Source organism: Neoarius graeffei, chromosome 5 (genome assembly GCF_027579695.1).
Source record: "Neoarius graeffei isolate fNeoGra1 chromosome 5, fNeoGra1.pri, whole genome shotgun sequence".
NCBI classification, from domain to species: Eukaryota; Metazoa; Chordata; class Actinopteri; order Siluriformes; family Ariidae; genus Neoarius; species Neoarius graeffei.
The window spans coordinates 17,275,410-17,293,237 of record NC_083573.1 but is presented as its reverse complement, the minus strand read 5'-3'; the positions used below and the strand labels follow the sequence as shown (position 1 = coordinate 17,293,237).

Below are 17,828 nucleotides of genomic sequence, written 5' to 3'. Positions count from 1 at the left end.
GTTTGCATGTTCTCCCCATGTCTGCATGGGTTTCCCCACAGTCCAAAGACATGCAGGTTAGGCTATTTGGTGGCTCTAACTGTAGGTGTGCGAGTGTGAATGGTTGTTTGTCTTTATGTGTCAGCCCTGCGATGATCTGGCGCCTTGTCTAGGGTGTACCCTGCCTCTCACCCATAGTTAGCTGGGATAGCTATACGCGACCCTGCACAGGATAAGCCAAACCAAGCCAAAGTCCTTCCCACGTCAAGTGGCGCATAGGGCGGCGCCGATCTCCGTTTCCATAGCCCTCTGCCTCTTGCCTATTACATAGCTAAGGTTACAGTGGGGGGCTGGTAACCGCGAGAATTTGACTCCCCACTCACATCTGTATTGCAGCATGCCTTGCCAGACGGCAGTAGGTACCATTTTTATGATGGTCTTTGGTATGACCTGACCGTGAGTTGAACTCGTGATCTCCCGATCAAGAGGCTAACCACTAGGCCACTCGCCGGTGCACAGGATAAGGGGTTACGGATAATGGATGGATGGAGTTTGACCAGCTTGGCCTGTGTTTTGTCACTTACCTGGTTGGATTTAAGCTGGGCTCTCCAGCAATGATATTTTATGGTAATAAATTTAAGTACAGAATGATGATAAATGATCATGACTTTTTTTTTTAAATCAAATCTACACTGTTTATTGCTTGACTTTATAATTCACTTGCATTTTGATCAGCTCAGTTATTTCTTAATTAATTTGTTAATACAATTGAGATGGAAAGTTGACCTACACGTAGACCAAGGATACATCAATTTCAGGTAGATCAGTTAGGGTCACTACTCTGTTCACATCAGAGGTAATCTTAAAACAGTCAGTCATTTTGAGACATATTTATTCCAGCTTTAATTAACTATATCATAATTCTAGTTGATGGTCTTTAAACAGTCTGGAAGATTCCAGAAATTTATGTAATTATATTTTAAAGCTCGTCATTGGCCGATTGTCATAATTAGGAGTTAATTGGGAGCAACTGTGACTAATTAAGGGCCTATCTTTAGGGCTAGTGCCTTTTTACCCTTAATATTATGGGGAAAATCCAAAGAGCTGTTGAAGGTATCAAGCATTAATCCAAAGAACACCAGCCCAGTTGTGAAGCATGGGGGCAGCAGCATCACGTTGTGGGGGTGCACTTTAGAAAATAGGCATCATGAGTAAGCATAGTAAGTGAAAATTCAACCCAAATTGCTTGAAACTGCTTTCATTGAATGCTAAACAACATACTTTTTACAGAATTAAAATGTGTATCCGTTCTTGAGATATTACAAATCAAAGATTGAAGAAACGGCTTAATTTATAGAAAACTGCTGTAATATTCGGTATGAGGATCACATGGTCCAAAATGGGCCTTATTAACAAATGAGATCAAATGTTTTTCTTAATAACTTTTTTTTATTTTTCAAGATATTTACATGGAACTTGGCAGGCACATACTGTAGATGGTTATATACTGAATACAAAGTTTGAAAAATTAAGAAAAAATTATGCAAATTAGTATTTAGTTAGCATTGATTATACTAATTAGATAGAATGTTAAATTGGTACACTTCAAAGTTTCACCAGATGGCTTTATTTGTGCCATATAAAGCTGATATTAACTCTCATTTATACATTACAAAGAAGGAGAAATCAATCTTAATTATAAAATATGAATAAATAAGCACTGAATATCATTCACATCTACCATTCTCTCTCAAAATAAACAAAGTAATAAAATAATAATTCTAATACCCTCTTTGTGCTCTGTAGGCCTTTGTATTTCTCAAAAGTAGGGCCTACTAGTGTTTATATGAAAGAATATAAATTATTTCGATTAATATTCACAGCTTTCAAGGCGAACCTCGAAAAAAAAGCTTGTGGAAGTCTACACTCAAGCAGTTAAAAGGCTGTGCCACCAAGTACTGACATCGTATATTCACTGACAGACAATCTGCTATAATAAATACAGTGGAGGAAATAATTATTCGATCCCTTGCTGATTTTGTAAGTTTGCCCACTGGCAAAGATATGAACAGTATAATTTTAAGGGTAGGTTTATTTTAACAGTGAGAGATAGAATATCAAAAAGAAAATCCAGAAAATCACATTTTATAAAATATATAAATTGATTTGCTTTTCGTTGAGTGAAATAAGTATTTGATCCCCTACCAACCATTAAGAGTTCTGGCTCCCACAGACCAGTTAGACACTCCTAATCAACTCATTACCTGCATTAAAGACAGCGGTCTTAAATTGACACCTGTATAAAAGACACCTGTCCACAGAATCAATCAATCAATCAATCAATCAATCAATCAGACTCCAACCTCTCCAACATGGGCAAGACCAAAGAGCTGTCTAAGGATGTCAGGGACAAGATTGTAGAGCTGCACAAGGCTGGACTGGGCTACAAAACCATAAGCAAGAAGCTGGGTGAGGAGACAACTGTTGGTGCAATAGTTCGAAAATGGAAGAAATACAAAATGACCATCAATCGACCTCGGTCTGGGGCCCCACGCAAGATCTCACCTCGTGGGGTATCAATGATCATGAGAAAGGTGAGAGATCAGCCTAGAACTACACGGGAGGAGCTTGTTAATGATCTTAAGGCAGCTGGGACCACAGTCAACAAGAAAACCATTGGTAACACATTACGCCGATTTTAATTAATGGATTAAAATCCTGCAGTGCCCGCAAGGTCCCCCTGCTCAAGAAGGCACATGTGCAGGCACGTCTGAAGTTTGCCAATGAACACGTGAATGATTCTGAGAGTGATTGGGAGAAGGTGCTGTGGTCAGATGAGACCAAAATCGAGCTCTTTGGCATTAACTCAACTCGCCGTGTTTGGAGGAAGAAAAATGCTGACTATGACCCGAAGAACACCATCCCCACTGTCAAGCATGGAGGTGGAAACATTATGCTTTGGGGGTGTTTCTCTGCTAAGGGCACAGGACTACTTCACCGCATCAATGGAAGAATGGACACAGCCATGTACCGTACTGTAAAATCCTTAGTGACAACCTCCTTCCCTCTGCCAGGACGCTGAAAGTGGGTCGTGGATGGGTCTTCCAGCACGACAATGACCCAAAACATACAGCCAAGGCAACAAAGGAGTGGCTCAAGAAGAAGCACATTAAGGTCATGGAGTGGCCTAAGCCAGTCTCCGGACCTTAATCCCATAGAAAACCTATGGAGGGAGCTGAAGCTCCGAGTTGCGAAGTGACAGCCTCAAAACTTTAATGATCTAGAGATGATCTGCAAAGAGGAGTGGACCAAAATTCCTCCTGACGTGCGCAAACCTGGTCATCAACTACAAGAAACGTCTGACCGCTGTGCTTGCCAACAAGGGTTTTGCCACCAAATACTAAGTCTTGTTTGCTAGAGGGTTCAAATACTTATTTCATTCAAAGAAATGCAAATCCGTTTATATATTTTATATGAAGTTATTTTCTGAATTTTCTTTTTGATGTTTTGTCTCTCACAGTTAAAATAAACCTACCATTAAAATTATAGAAATGTTCATTTCTTTGTCAGTGGACAAACTTACAAAATCAGCAAGGGATCAAATAATTATTTCCTCCACTGTAAAAACTGAAGTAAATTTGTCATCTATTATTTTTTAAGTGACCTCTGATGATTCCCTAATATACTTAACACAGGAAATGTATGAAATTATGATTTTTTTTTTACTTTAGCCTCGATGTACGTAAACGTATAGCCTCAGCTGTAAACAATGCATTACTGAGAGCGAAGAACTATATTTCATTGTATACTAGTGTATCTCAAACAATTACAATATGATGAAAAAGTTCTTTTTTTTGTAATTTAATTAAAAAAGGTAAACTTTCATATTCTATATTCATCAAACGTAAAGTGAAAATATTTTAAGCCTTTTTTGTTTTAATTTTGATGATTATGACTTAAAGCTCATGGAAATCAGAAATCCAATATCTCTAATTATTAGAACATTTCCTAAGATAAATCAAAAAGGATTTACAATACAGAAAATGTCCAACTTCTGAAGTGTGTTCATTTATACGCTCGATACTTGGTTGAGGCTCCTTTAGCATGAATTACTGCATCAATGCAGCGTGGCATGGAGACAATCAGCTTGTGGCACTGCTGAGGTGTTATTGAAGCCTGGGTTGCTTTGATGGCGGCCTTCAGCTAGTCTGTATTTTTGGATCGGTGTTTCTCATCTTCCTCCTGACAATACTCCATAGATTCTCTACGGGATTCAGGTCAGGTGAGTTGGCTGGCCAATCAAGCACAGGAATATCATGGTCAGCAAACCATTTGGTCATAATTTTGGCACTGTGGACAGGTGCTAAGTCCTGCTGGAAAAGGAAATCAGCATCTCCATAAAGCTTGTCCACAGATGGAAGCATGAAGTGCTCCAAAATCTCCTGGTAGATGGCTGTGTTGACTTTGGACTTGATAAAACACAGACTAACACCAGCAGATGACATGGCACCCCAAATCATCACAGACTGCAGAAACTTCACACTGGACTTCAAACACCTTGGATTCTGTGCCTCTCCACTTTTCCTCCAGACTCTTGGACCTTGATTTCCAAATGAAATACAAAAATTACTTTCATTTGAAAAGAGGACTTTGGACCACTGAGCAACTGTCCAATTCGTTCTCTCCTTAGCCCAGGTAAGACGCTTCTGACGTTGTCTCTGGTTCAGGAGTGGCTTAATATTAGGAATGTGACAGTTGTAGCCCCTTTCCTGAAGATGTCTGTGCATGGTGGCTCTTAATGCACTGACACCAGCCTCAGTCCACTCCTTGTGAAGCTCTCCCGATTTTTTAAAATTGACTTTTCTTTGTAGCCTTGAGAGGATTGTTGTCATCCCTGTTGCTTGTGCACCTTTTCCAGCCAGCTTTTTCAGGAATGACCTTCTGTGGCTTACCCTCCTTGTGGAGGATGTTGATCATCATCTTCTAGACAACTGTCAAGTCAGCAGTCTTCCCTATGATTATGATTGTGTGTACTGAACTAGACCGAGAGATAGGCCAACAAGGAATTTATACTGTTTTACTCAAACTTGAAATAAAATCCTCTAGTATTGAGGGGTTTTTTTTTGCACTGTAGGCCATAATTATCAAAATTAAAATATAGTTTGTGTAATGAGTCTAGAATACATTAAATTTTCACTTTCTTAAATAACTGATGGAAAATATTTAACTTTTTCCACAATATTCAAATTGTTTGAGATACGCGAGTAGACCTCAGCAATATTGCAGACTAGTTCTTCACCTTTTAAAAGAGAACCCTAAAGGCACACTTCCACTATGGAGTGAAATCCCGCTGTCTGGGGAAAAGCCTCAGAATTTTTGCCTTTCCATTTCTGAGGTGGACCAAGGCCGTGGCCCAGACCGCCTCAGATCAGCCTGGAGGCCTGAACAAGGGATTTAGAACAGGAATCTGAATAGAACCTCACGTAACAATCAGGTCAGTTTAAACATAGCGGACAATGTTAATGTTAGTTGCGAGGTAGTTGTCCGCTAGTTGCAAGATAAATTTAACTTTAAAAAAAATGAACGTTGTTTTTCGGCGGCACGGTGGTGTAGTGGTTAGTGCTGTCGCCTCACAGTAAGAAGGTCCGGGTTCGAGCCCTGTGGCCGACGAGGGCCTTTCTGTGCGGAGTTTGCATGTTCTCCCCGTGGGTTTCCTCCGGGTGCTCCGGTTTCCCCCACAGTCCAAAGACATGCAGGTTAGGTTAACTGGTGACTCTAAATTGACCGTAGGTGTGAATGTGAATGGTTGTCTGTGTCTATGTGTCAGCCCTGTGATGACCTGGCGACTTGTCCAGGGTGTACCCCGCCTTTCGCCCGTAGTCAGCTGGGATAGGCTCCAGCTTGCCTGCGACCCTGTAGAACAGGATAAAGCGGCTAGAGATAATGAGATGAGATGAGATCTCTCCGCATAAATATGACCTAAAACATCATCAGATTTTCACACAAGTCCTAAAAGTAGATAAAGAGAACCCAGTTAAACAAATGAGACAAAAATATTATACTTGGTCATTTATTTACTGAGGAAAATGATCCAGTATTACATATCTGTGAGTGGCAAAAGTATGTGAACCTCTAGGATTAACAGTTAATTTGAAGGTGAAATTAGAGTCAGGTGTTTTCAATCAATGGGATGACAATCAGGTGTGAGTGGGCACCCTGTTTTATTTAACCTCCTAGGGCTTAGCGGTCATATGCGTGGACAGCACTTTTTAGAAATTCGGAACAAGAATCCACATATGTGGACATACTTTTTCTCTAAAAGTACATCTTATCAAAAGATGATGCTTAGTTTTTATTCTAATCAGGTTCTAATAAGCCCAAATAGCAAAGAGAAATAAAAAAATGTATGTAAAAAAACAGCTTGGGCCTTAGGAGGTTAAAGAACAGGGATCTATCAAAGTCTGATCTTCACAACATGTTTGTGGAAGTGCATGAACAAAGGAGATTTCTGAGGACCTCAGAAAAAGCGTTGTTGATGCTCATCAGGCTGGAAAAGGTTACAAAACCATCTCTAAAGAGTTTGGACTCCACCAATCCACAGTCAGACAGATTGTGTACAAATGGAGGAAATTCAAGACTATTGTTACCCTCCCCAGAAGTGGTCGACCAAAAAAGATCACTCCAAAAGCAAGGCGTGTAATAGTCAGCGAGGTCACAAAGGACCCCAGGGTAACTTCTAAGCAACTGAAGGCCTCCCTCATATTGGCTAATGTTAATGTTCATGAGTCCACCATCAGGAGAACACTGAACAACAATGGTGTGCATGGGAGGGTTGCAAGGAGAAAGCCACTGCTCTCCAAAAAGAACATTACTGCTCGTCTGCAGTTTGCTAAAGATCACGTGGACAAGCCAGAAGGCTATTGAGGTTTTCCACCTGACGTCACAGGGTCACGTGACACCCCGGTGTCCGCCATTTTGAAGGTCAAGCTAGCTAATGTCAACAACATAGTAGCTGGTATGTTACTGTAGCAATGTTTACGTTCAGTCATTTGGATGACTGTTAAAACCTTTCAGTCTCAAGTTTTTCCTTTACTGTATTTACTAGTTTACTGTAATTATGATCCGGCAGCTATTTACACCGGATCCAGTGTAAATAGCTGCCGGAGCGCGCTCCGGCTTGCTCCCCCTCAAATTAAGCAGCGCGCTCCGGCTTGCTCCCCCTCAAATTAAGCAGCGCGCTCCAGCTTGCTCCTGAAGTGCTCCGGCTGAGGTTCCGGAGTGCGCTCCGGCTTGCTCCCCCTCAAATTAAGCAGCACGCTCTGGCTTGCTCCCAGAGTGCTCCGGCCGAGGTTCCGGAGCGCGCTCCGGCTTGCTCCCGAAGTGCTCCGGCTGAGGTTCCGGAGCGCGCTCCGGCAGCTATTTACACTGGATCCGGTGTAAATAGCTGCCGGATCATAATTACAGTAAACTAGTAAATAGAGTAAAGGAAAAACTTGAGACTGAAAGGTTTTAACAGTCATCCAAATGACTGAACGTAAACATTGCTACAGTAACATACCAGGTACTATGTTGTTGACATTAGCTAGTGCTAACAGCTAGCTGCTAGTACACTGCTACAACACAGACACCGACCCTAATAATACAGTTCTTGGTCATTGCCTGGTAACAGCAAATTTATAACGGGCCATGTCTCAACGGACTAAGAAGTTATTTCAATTACATTTAATAACATTTTGTTTATCCTGAGGACCGAAAGTAAATGAAAATGTGAACAAACCTTAGCTGTAATAAGATGGCGACCACCGGCTCCAGGGACGACCCACTGATGTAGGCATGTTACCCAGCCTGACACAAAATATTTGTAGGCATCCAAACTCTTATACGCTTTCAGATCAATACCTGTGTATGGCGATGGGTTTTTAACGACATAGGTATACAGATCATGTGGGCCGAAGTCAGGTAAAGACAAGGGCTTCGTGTACTTCCGTACGTCAGTGAACAATCCTGGTGGAAGCAGGTAAACGTCGTTCTCTAAGCCTGCTAACCTCAATTTTTGCAAATACCTCTCCCTCTGCTCGCCCTGTAAATGCCCTACGTCGCTGGATAGTGAAGGTGTTTTCTGCATCTCGCTCCTTTTTCTTTTATGTTTTTCGTTTGTCGCCTTCCTCGCATTCAAACTGATTCGAGCCGTGACGTCCAAAATGGCAGCCTAATGATGCATCACATGACTTGGTCACGTGGGTAAAAAACCTCAATTGGAAAAATGCTTTGTAGAGGGATGAGACCAAAATAGAACTTTTTGGTTTAAATGAGAAGCGTTATGTTTGGAGAAAGGAAAACACTGCATTCCACTGGTGATGGTAGTAGTACCCTGGTTTGGGCCTGTTTCTACCAAAGAATGGTTAAAGAAGAATAAAGTTAATGTTTTGGAATGGCCAAGTCAAAGTCCTGAACTTAATCCAATCGAAATGTTGTGGAAGGACCTGAAGCAAGCAGTTCATGTGAGGAAACCCACCAACATCCCAGAGTTGAAGCTGTTCTGTACAGAGAAATGGGCTAAAATTCCTCCAAGCTGGTGTGCAGGACTGATCAACAGTTACTGGAAAAGTTTAGTTGCAGTTATTGCTGCACAAGGGGGTCACACCAGATACTGACAGCAAAGGTTCACATACTTTTGCCACTCACAGATATGTAATATTGGATCATTTTCTTCAATAAATAAATGACCAAGTATAATATTTTTGTCTCATTTGTTTAACTGGGTTCTCTTTATCTACTTTTAGGACTTGTGTGAAAATCTGATGTTGTTTTAGGTCATATTTATGCAGAAATATAGAAAATTCTAAAGGGTTCACAAACTCTCAAGCACCACTGTATAGTCAGGAGTGTCTGGAAATATACGAAGATTCTCACACATAAGCAAAACATGATAAATCACATTGAATACATGGACACTTGTGTACACAAGGTTTACACATAAAACTATGCATATGGATGAGTGATAAATGAGGCCCTTCTTGTTGTTTTTTTGTCCGATTATCTGTCCAGTTTCACTGAGCATGTGTAATCTCAGATTCCTGTTCTTTCCCATCAGTTACTGGCTGGTAAAAGCACACAAGCTAGATAAGCTGTTAAGTTTAAAAAAAAAAAAAACACACAACAGAGACATCGCACTTTTAACCAACCAAAATGCTTTTTCATCTTTCACCACTTTATTACTCTAACTAGGTCACCTGACCTGTTATTATACAATAATATATTACTAAGTAATATAATACTGAAAACTATATAATAGCCAAGGTAAAATATTACTCCGATATTGTGGTACTTCACTGACAGCTCCAGAAGTAGACAGACATTTCAGAAATCCTTAGATATGAAAACTTACATTACATTCATCTGATATGAATTTACATTCATTTTTCATTTCAGTATTAATTTTCCGCTATTTCATCAGTCTCTGTCATTTGTGAGCTGTCAGGCTTCACCACTTATTGCAAATAGGTGGCAGTAAGATGTATCTCACCAAAAACAAAAATGGAAACAGCCATTAAGGGGGCAAGCTTACTTTTCCCAGGATCCAATACGTTTTTTTATTTTTTTACATACAGGCTATTTCGTAAGCATTGCAGCAAAACCTTCAAAAATTCAAATGTTAGTGAGCTCTTTGAACCCCACCTCGAACCTTTTCTTCATCCACGTGTTATACGTGGGAGTTTTGAACACAATATGCTGATATTTTCTTTCCTTCTTTGCTGTCCACATAGCTGTTTGCGCATTATTGTGGAATATTGATGGCACTGAAAATGGCGATTCGCTTTTTAGTGCAAATACTTCTGGGAAGGGTGAGCCAGCCCCTTTAAGCACAAGACCACTGTAACATGTTAATGGGACAAAAATATGTGTGTTAACATAGAAAAAAATGCATTTGACACAAGTATTTACTTGTTAAAATTTCATGATACAGTATTTACATAGTTACATACACAAATTGCTAAATAGTTTGATTAATGACCTTGCCTATTTCACAACTGTTAATTGGCAACATTGAGGAGTTTGTTCACATCCTGGTCTGTTTGCTCTTTCCTGGATGATTCTTGTAAACTTTCAGTCACATGCAGAAGCTGCAGAAGTTTCTATGGCTTGAATATTTTAAACTGAAATATTCAAGTCCCAAATATCAAAAGATGAATTCAGACACAACATCTGTATTGTATAAGATTCAAGGCAAAAATGTTAAATAGTTAAGAAATAAAGCACTTTTGAGATGAGCTGTTATAAAACAGTAAAAAACAATGTGTGACTCCCTCAGGTACAGATAACGTAGCAAACAAATCCGTTCAATAATGCTGAAACCCATCAAAATCACTGTATTATAAAAAGCTACAAAAGAATGAGTGTGAATGAAATTTTCAGTACACTCATTCTGTATTTCACTGAAAAAATAAAAATAAAAATCATATGCCATTTTTTGTATACTGCATTGCAACTACTGCCTCTATTTTTTTTTTATGCATTAGCTATCAGTTTACATTCGACACACTTCATTTCATTTCCTACATCCTTCCAAACCTTTGAAAGCCTTTCCATTTGTATAGCTTTCTGAATGTTCAAAAGTCTTTTAGGTCACCTCTGTAGTGCTCTCCTCAGTTTGGACAGCCTCCTGAACATAGACAATGAACTGCGACGCGTCCTCACCCTGTGTGTACACCGTGACTGTCTTGATACCTTCCACATCGTCTGAAGACACCACCAAGTGATGCTCTTCTCCCAAACCTACACTGGCCTGCTGTAGTGCATCATGGATCATCATGGCATGGTCTGTCTGCTGCTCCTCCTCAGTCACCTACCGTAGTATGATAAAGACATTGAGCTGATAAATGTGCCAAAAGGTGATGTAGTGCCCCACAAAATTTGATACACTGTGCTTAGAATTTAGGCTGTTTTCACCCTAAGCATATTTACTCAACCGCCTATGCGTGTTACATGCAATGCATTGGGAAGCAGCCACAAGATGAACACAAGGGAGCCACACACCCCTCTGCATTTTCTATCCAATATGGCCTTCTACTAACCCCCACCCACAAGTCAGCTCTCCCCATTATAAGACCGATACCGAACAGGGTTTCCAAGATGTGTCATGGAAGCAAAGTGCTTGTGAAGCTACATGACGTGAAACCTGTTGATTTTCTCAAGGAGTTATTTATTAATACTATTTTTACCTCCACAGCTTTAACAACACTTTACTTCTAAGAGTAACAGTTACTAAAAGTAACTTTGTAGAGGTGTTTAAATTAACAAAGGTAATGTCCGGTGCTGTAGTGTGCTCTGGCCCGATCCCAATGCGGCGTGGCAATGTAGCTTACAGCAGGTTATGGTCACTGAACTGCTGGTTGTCCAGGTGGTGCTCTGAAAACAGTGTGGGCTTTATAGATAATTGGACAAATTTTGAGGGCACTGCTGGCCTGTTAGGGCGGGACAGCATCCATCCCCACTTGAGAAGGTGCTGCTCTCATTACTTGTAGCATAGCTCATAATCTCAGAACAGGCCTAGTTAACTTATGACAAGCCAAGGCCAGGGAGCAGATGAACAAGCTAAACCAACGGTCTGCTAGCTGCACAGAATTGTCACTCAGGTTCCACTATATCAAGACTGTGTCTGTTCCCCGAGCTAAACAAAAAGTAGAAAAATACTCAGTGTTTGTTCTACTAACCTGATTAATATAAAATTAGATCATACTGACTGTACATCCACTGCCAGCACCTTTAATCTAATAGTAGGGCTATTAAATATTAGATCTCTTACATCTAAAGCACTAACTGTTAATGAACTTATTACTGGATCAGGAGTTTAATGTACTGTGTTTCACTGAAACATGGATTAAGCCAAATGAATATATACCATTAAATGAAGCTAGTCCTCCTGGATACAGTTATATACACCAGCCTCATCTAACTGGCAGAGGAGGTGGTGTCGCGGTTATTTATAATGATTATCTAGGTGTAACACACAAACCTGGTTATAAATTTAATATGTTTGAAGTTCTTCATACTAATATAATGTATGTAGTCTCGAAAAATAAGTCTACCCAGTCAATACTTATTATTTACATGCCCCTGGGGCCATATTCTGAGTTTCTTTCTGAATTTGCGGATTTCATCTCAGGCCTTGTCATTTCCTTAGACAAAGCTTTAATTGTTGGAGATTTTAATATTCACTTCGATAAACATGAAGATCCTATGAAAACAGCGTTCGTGTCCATTCTAGATTCAGTAGGGATTAATCAGAACATCATAGGACCGACCCATAATGGTGGTCACACTCTCGATCTAATACTAACATTCAGGTTAAATATAGAAAATATAGCCAAACTTCCACAGGGTGAAGTGATCTCAAATCATTATCTTATTCAAAATATGTCTCAGCAATAATATATGCACCTCACCACACTACTCTATTAAACGTACATTCATGTCAACTACTGCACAGAGTTTTATAAATAATCTCCCAGAGTTATCAACTTTGATTGGATCACTATCAACCCCCGCAGAACTTGATCAGGCAACTGAATGTTTAGAGTCAACGTTTCGCTATACTTTAGATAATGTAGCTCCACTTAAAAGGAAAATGATTAGAGAGAAAACATTAGCACCCTGGTATAATGATTACACTCGCACTTTAAAACAGACCATTCAAAAATTAGAACGAAAATGGTGTCAAACAAAATTGGTAGCGTTCAAATTAGCATGGAAGGAGAGCTTCCTGAAGTATAGAAAAGCTCTTAGTGCTGCTAGAGCAACATATCTCTTCACCCTAATAGAAGATAACAAAAATCATCCTAGATTCCTATTTAATACAAAATTAAGTAGGAAAAAGACCACTATAAACACATGCACACTTGCAATATGTAATAGCAATGACTTCATGAATTTTTTTCAGTGACAAAATTGAAAATATCCGACAAAAAAATTCAAACTACTAATTTAAGGCCAGACAATTTAAGTAACCCTGTAGTTAACAATATAGCTGCTACGTATATCAGATCAGCTATTAGAATGTTTTACTCCCCTTAGGGAAATCGAACTAACTTCATTAATCTCCGCAACAAAATCCTCAACTTGTGTACTAGATCCCTTACCTACACGACTCTTCAAACAGATAATACCAGAAGCAATTGAACCGCTTCTAAAAATAATAAATTCTTCCCTTAGAATTGGCTATGTACCCAAATCCTTTAAACTAGCAGTTATCAAACCCCTGATTAAAAAACCTGACCTCGACCCTCTGAGCTATCCAATTATCAGCCAATATCAAACTTCCCCTTTATCTCCAAGATCCTAGAAAAAGCTGTGGCACAGCAGTTATGCTTATAATTACATAGGAATAACATCCATGAAATGTATCAGTCAGGATTTTGACCTCATCACAGCACAGAGACAGCACTGGTTAAAGTAGTAAATGACCTACTGTTGGCGTCTGATCAGGGCTGTGTCTACCTGCTTGTGTTGCTTGACCTTAGTGTGGCCTTTGACATCATTGATCATTCCATTCTCTTGGATAGACTAGAAAATGTTGTGGGAGTTAAGAGAACAGCCTTCTCCTGGCTCAGGTCTTATTTAACTGATCGCTATCAGTGTGTTGATGTAAATGGTAATTTTTCTAGACATACTGAGGTAAAGTTTGGTGCTCCACAAGGTTCTGTCTTAGGTCCACGGCTTTTTTCTTTATATATGTTACCTCTGGGTGATATTATTCATACGCATGGTATTGTTATGCTGATGACACACAGTTGTAGGTTTCTGCAAAACCAGATGAGCGACACCAGATTAACAGAATTGAGGAATGTGTAAAGGACATTAGACACTGGATGCTTATTAACTTCCTTCTGCTTAATTCTGACAAGATAGAAGTACTTGTACTCGGACCATATGCAGCTAGAAGTAGGGTTTCTGATTACACAGTAACTCTGGATGGCCTTTCTGTTTCTTCATGTGCAGCAGTAAAAGACCTCGGGTGATCATTGACTCCAGTCTTTCATTTGAAACTCATGTCAATAACATTACTAGGACAGCTTTCTTTCATCTCAGAAATATTGTTAAGATAAGAAATATAATGTCACTACATGACGCAGAAAAACTGGTTCATGCTTTTGTTATCTCTAGGTTGGAGTAATGCCTTACTGTCTGGATGTTCCAATAAGTGCACAAACAATCTCCAGTTAATTCAAAATGCAGCAGCAAGAGTCCTTACTAGAACTAGAAGATATGACCACATCACCTCTGTATTATCCACACTGCGTTGGCTCCCAATCAAATTTCATATTGATTATAAAATACTACTATTGACTTTTAAAAGCACTGAATGGTCTCGCACCACAGTACCTGAGCAAACTTCTGGTCCTTTATGACCCGCCACGCCTACTTAGATCAAAAGGTGCAGGCTATCTGCTGGGACTTCGTATAGTGAAGGCTACATCAGGGGGCAGAGCCTTTTCTTACAATGCCCCACAGTTATACAGCCTTCCAAGTAGTGTTCGGGACTCAGACACAGTCTCAGTGTTTAAGTCTATGCTGAAAACATATCTGTTTAGTCTTTTGTTAATAGTTTTATTAGGTAAAGGAGTAGATCTGGAGGGTCCTCAGGCATAGAGTGTTTTGGTAAACTGGGATGTATGGATGCTGTCAGCCTCTCCGCTCACTCGGGTTTGTTGACAGTGTAGTGGCTGGTTGCTTTATGTCCCAGGGCACCCTCATGCCTGTGTTACCTTCTAGCTCTCCCCTTTTAGTTATGCTGTCATGGTTACAGTGGTGCTTGAAAGTTGTGAACCCTTTAGAATTTTCTATATTTCTGCATAAATATGACTTAAAACATCATCAGATTTTCACACAAGTCCTAAAAGTAGATAAAGAGAACCCAGTTTAAACAAATGAGACAAAAATATTATACTTGGTCATTCATTTATTGAGGAAAATGATCCAATATTACATATCTGTGAGTGGCAAAAAGTATGTGAACCTTTGCTTTCAGTATCTGGTGTAACCCCCTTGTGCAGCAATAACTGCAACTAAACATTTCCGGTAACTGTTGATCAGTCCTGCACACCAGCTTGGAGGAATTTTAGCCCATTTCTCTGTACAGAACAGCTTCAACTCTGGGATGTTGGTGGGTTTCCTCACATGAACTGCTCGCTTCAGGTCCTTCCACAACATTTCGATTGGATTACGGTCAGGACTTTGACTTGGCCATTCCAAAACATTAACTTTATTCTTCTTTAACCATTCTTTGGTAGAATGACTTGTGTGCTTAGGGTCGTTGTCTTGCTGCATGACCCACCTTCTCTTGAGATTCAGTTCATGGACAGATGTCCTGATATTTTCCTTTAGAATTCGCTCGTATAATTCAGAATTCATTGTTCCATCAATGATGGCAAGCTGTCCTGGTCCAGATGCAGCAAAACAGGCCCAAACCCTGATACTACCACCACCATGTTTCACAGATGGGATCAGGTTCTTATGCTGGAATGCGGTGTTTTCCTTTCTCCAAACATAACGCTTCTCATTTAAACCAAAAAGTTCTATTTTGGTCTTATCCATCCACAAAACATTTTTCCAATAGCCTTCTGGCTTGTCCACGTGATCTTTAGCAAACTGCAGATGAGCAGCAATGTTCTGTTTGGAGAGCAGTGGCTTTCTCCTTGCAACCCTGCCATGCACACCATTGTTGTTCAGTGTTCTCCTGATGGTGGACTCATGAACATTAACATTAGCCAATGTGAGAGAGGCCTTCAGTTGCTTAGAAGTTACCCGGGATTATCCTTTGTGACCTTGCCGACTATTACACGCCTTGCTCTTGGAGTGATCTTTGTTGGTCGACCACTCCTGGGGAGGGTAACAATGGTCTTGAATTTCCTCCATTTGTACACAATCTATCTGACTGTGGATTGGTGGAGTCCAAACTCTTTAGAGATGGTTTTGTAACCTTTTCCAGCCTGATGAGCATCAACAACGCTTTTTCTGAGGTCCTCAGAAATCTCCTTTGATCGTGCCATGATACACTTCCACAAACGTGTTGTGAAGATCAGACTTTGATAGATCCCTGTTCTTTAAATAAAACGGGGTGCCCACTCACACCTGATTATCATCCCATTGATTGAAAACACCTGACTCTAATTTCACCTTCAAATTAACTGCTAATCCTAGAGATTCATATACTTTTGCCACTCACAGATATGTAATATTGGATCCTTTTCCTCAATAAATAAATAACTAAGTATAATATTTTTATCTCATTTGTTTAACTGGGTTCTCTTTATCTACTTTTAGGACTTGTGTCAAAATCTGATGATGTTTTAAGTCATATTTATGCAGAAATATAGAACATTCTAAAGGGTTCACAAACTTTCAAGCACCACTGTAGTTTTGCCAGAATCCCTGCTTGCACTCAACGCAAAATGTACACTGTTCTTACTCATTAGGTGATATTGGGCATACCTAACAACCTGTGTTCTCTCTCTCTTGCTTTCTCCCCTCCCCCCTTCACTCTGTCCCTCTGAGTTACATGTCGATCCTGAGACCAAGATGCTGACCTCTTCTGCTCCTCGGACCTGCCTGATCCATCCCGATGCCCTACGTCTGGCTGGAGTCTCATCACATTGCTCCTGTGGAGGATGGCCCCATGTGGACAATCAAAAGTCACACTTGGAAGATGGCTCTGGACACTTACAGTAATACATTTATGTCTGAGGACTACAGTTAACTTGCTAACTTCAGGACTGCAGTTGTCATGAACAGGTTTGCACTCAAGTTCCCATCACTGAGCAGTTTATAACTTCAACAAAAGAGACCTCATGTTAAAACTATAATGAATTTCCTGGTTTCACAGTTATACTTTGTGACTATATCAGACACTGTTATAGAAGCAAGCTATTTATAATCATGTTGTCTGTTATCACCCAAATGAGGATGGGTTCCCTTTTGAGTCTGGCTCCTCTCAAGGTTTCTTTCTCATGTCATCTGAGGGAGTTTTTCTTTGCCACCGTCACCACAGGCTTGCTCATTGGGGATAAATTAGGGATAAAATTAGCTCATCAGGGATGAGAATGAAAAATATTTAACAAGTCTGAAAAAAGTCGGGGGTTTGGGGGCCGCAGGCACCCAGCAGGGCCCAGGGGGCGGGAGCTAATGATTTTTGGCTATTTTTTTTAAACCCCAAAACCATTAATTTTATCAGCAAAAAGTTGCAATGTATTTGGAAATAAATTCCCCTTCTTGGTGGACTACCAGGTGAAAATGATTAATATGGTACAAGAGACTTGTTTTTAATCAATTCACATTTGATGATTTAAAAAAATCAATGCACCTTTTAAGATAAATGAGCTCTACAGTATTATATTTCTGCATTTTTGCTATTCATGTCTTTGAATACTCTAATCCTTTAAAATGAAGTGCAAACCAGAAAAAAAGTTCTATCATATAATTCTCTTAAGCTTTCTTCTGATGTTATCATGCTAGCAGGAGGTCTTGCATATTAAGCAGGCAGCATTCAACATCACTTATCACTTCCCTTTCAACTGTTGTGTGTACTAACTAGATTTTATCTGGACAGGATGTTGTGTAATGTAATACATATACCATATGGTCAATTTGAAGATCAAGATGGTGATTTTGAATTAAAGAACAGGCATGTACAATTGGCATTACATATTGGAAATTTTTTTTAAATCAAAAGCTATAAGTTCATCTCGGCCTAAAAAATTTGGGCAGACACTCCCGCGCGGCACATGCCAGCAAACCCCCCCCCATCCCCCTATGAAATGAGCAATAAATAGGAGAGTTATACATGGTATCAT

The 17,828-nt window shown here is 39.9% G+C and overlaps 1 protein-coding gene across 2 annotated transcripts in view; it reads right to left on the bottom strand.

The window, feature by feature from the left end:
• Positions 1-9,150: 9,150 nt before the first annotated feature.
• Positions 9,151-17,828, bottom strand: part of LOC132886553 (zinc finger protein ZFAT-like) — a 67,728-nt gene continuing 59,050 nt past the window's right edge. For both annotated transcript variants that reach the window (XM_060921332.1, XM_060921331.1), the window contains one exon: positions 9,151-10,825. In XM_060921332.1, coding sequence (XP_060777315.1) covers positions 10,601-10,825 — 225 coding nt within the window. In that variant the 3' untranslated portion in view covers positions 9,151-10,600. The remainder of the gene's footprint in view (positions 10,826-17,828) is intronic.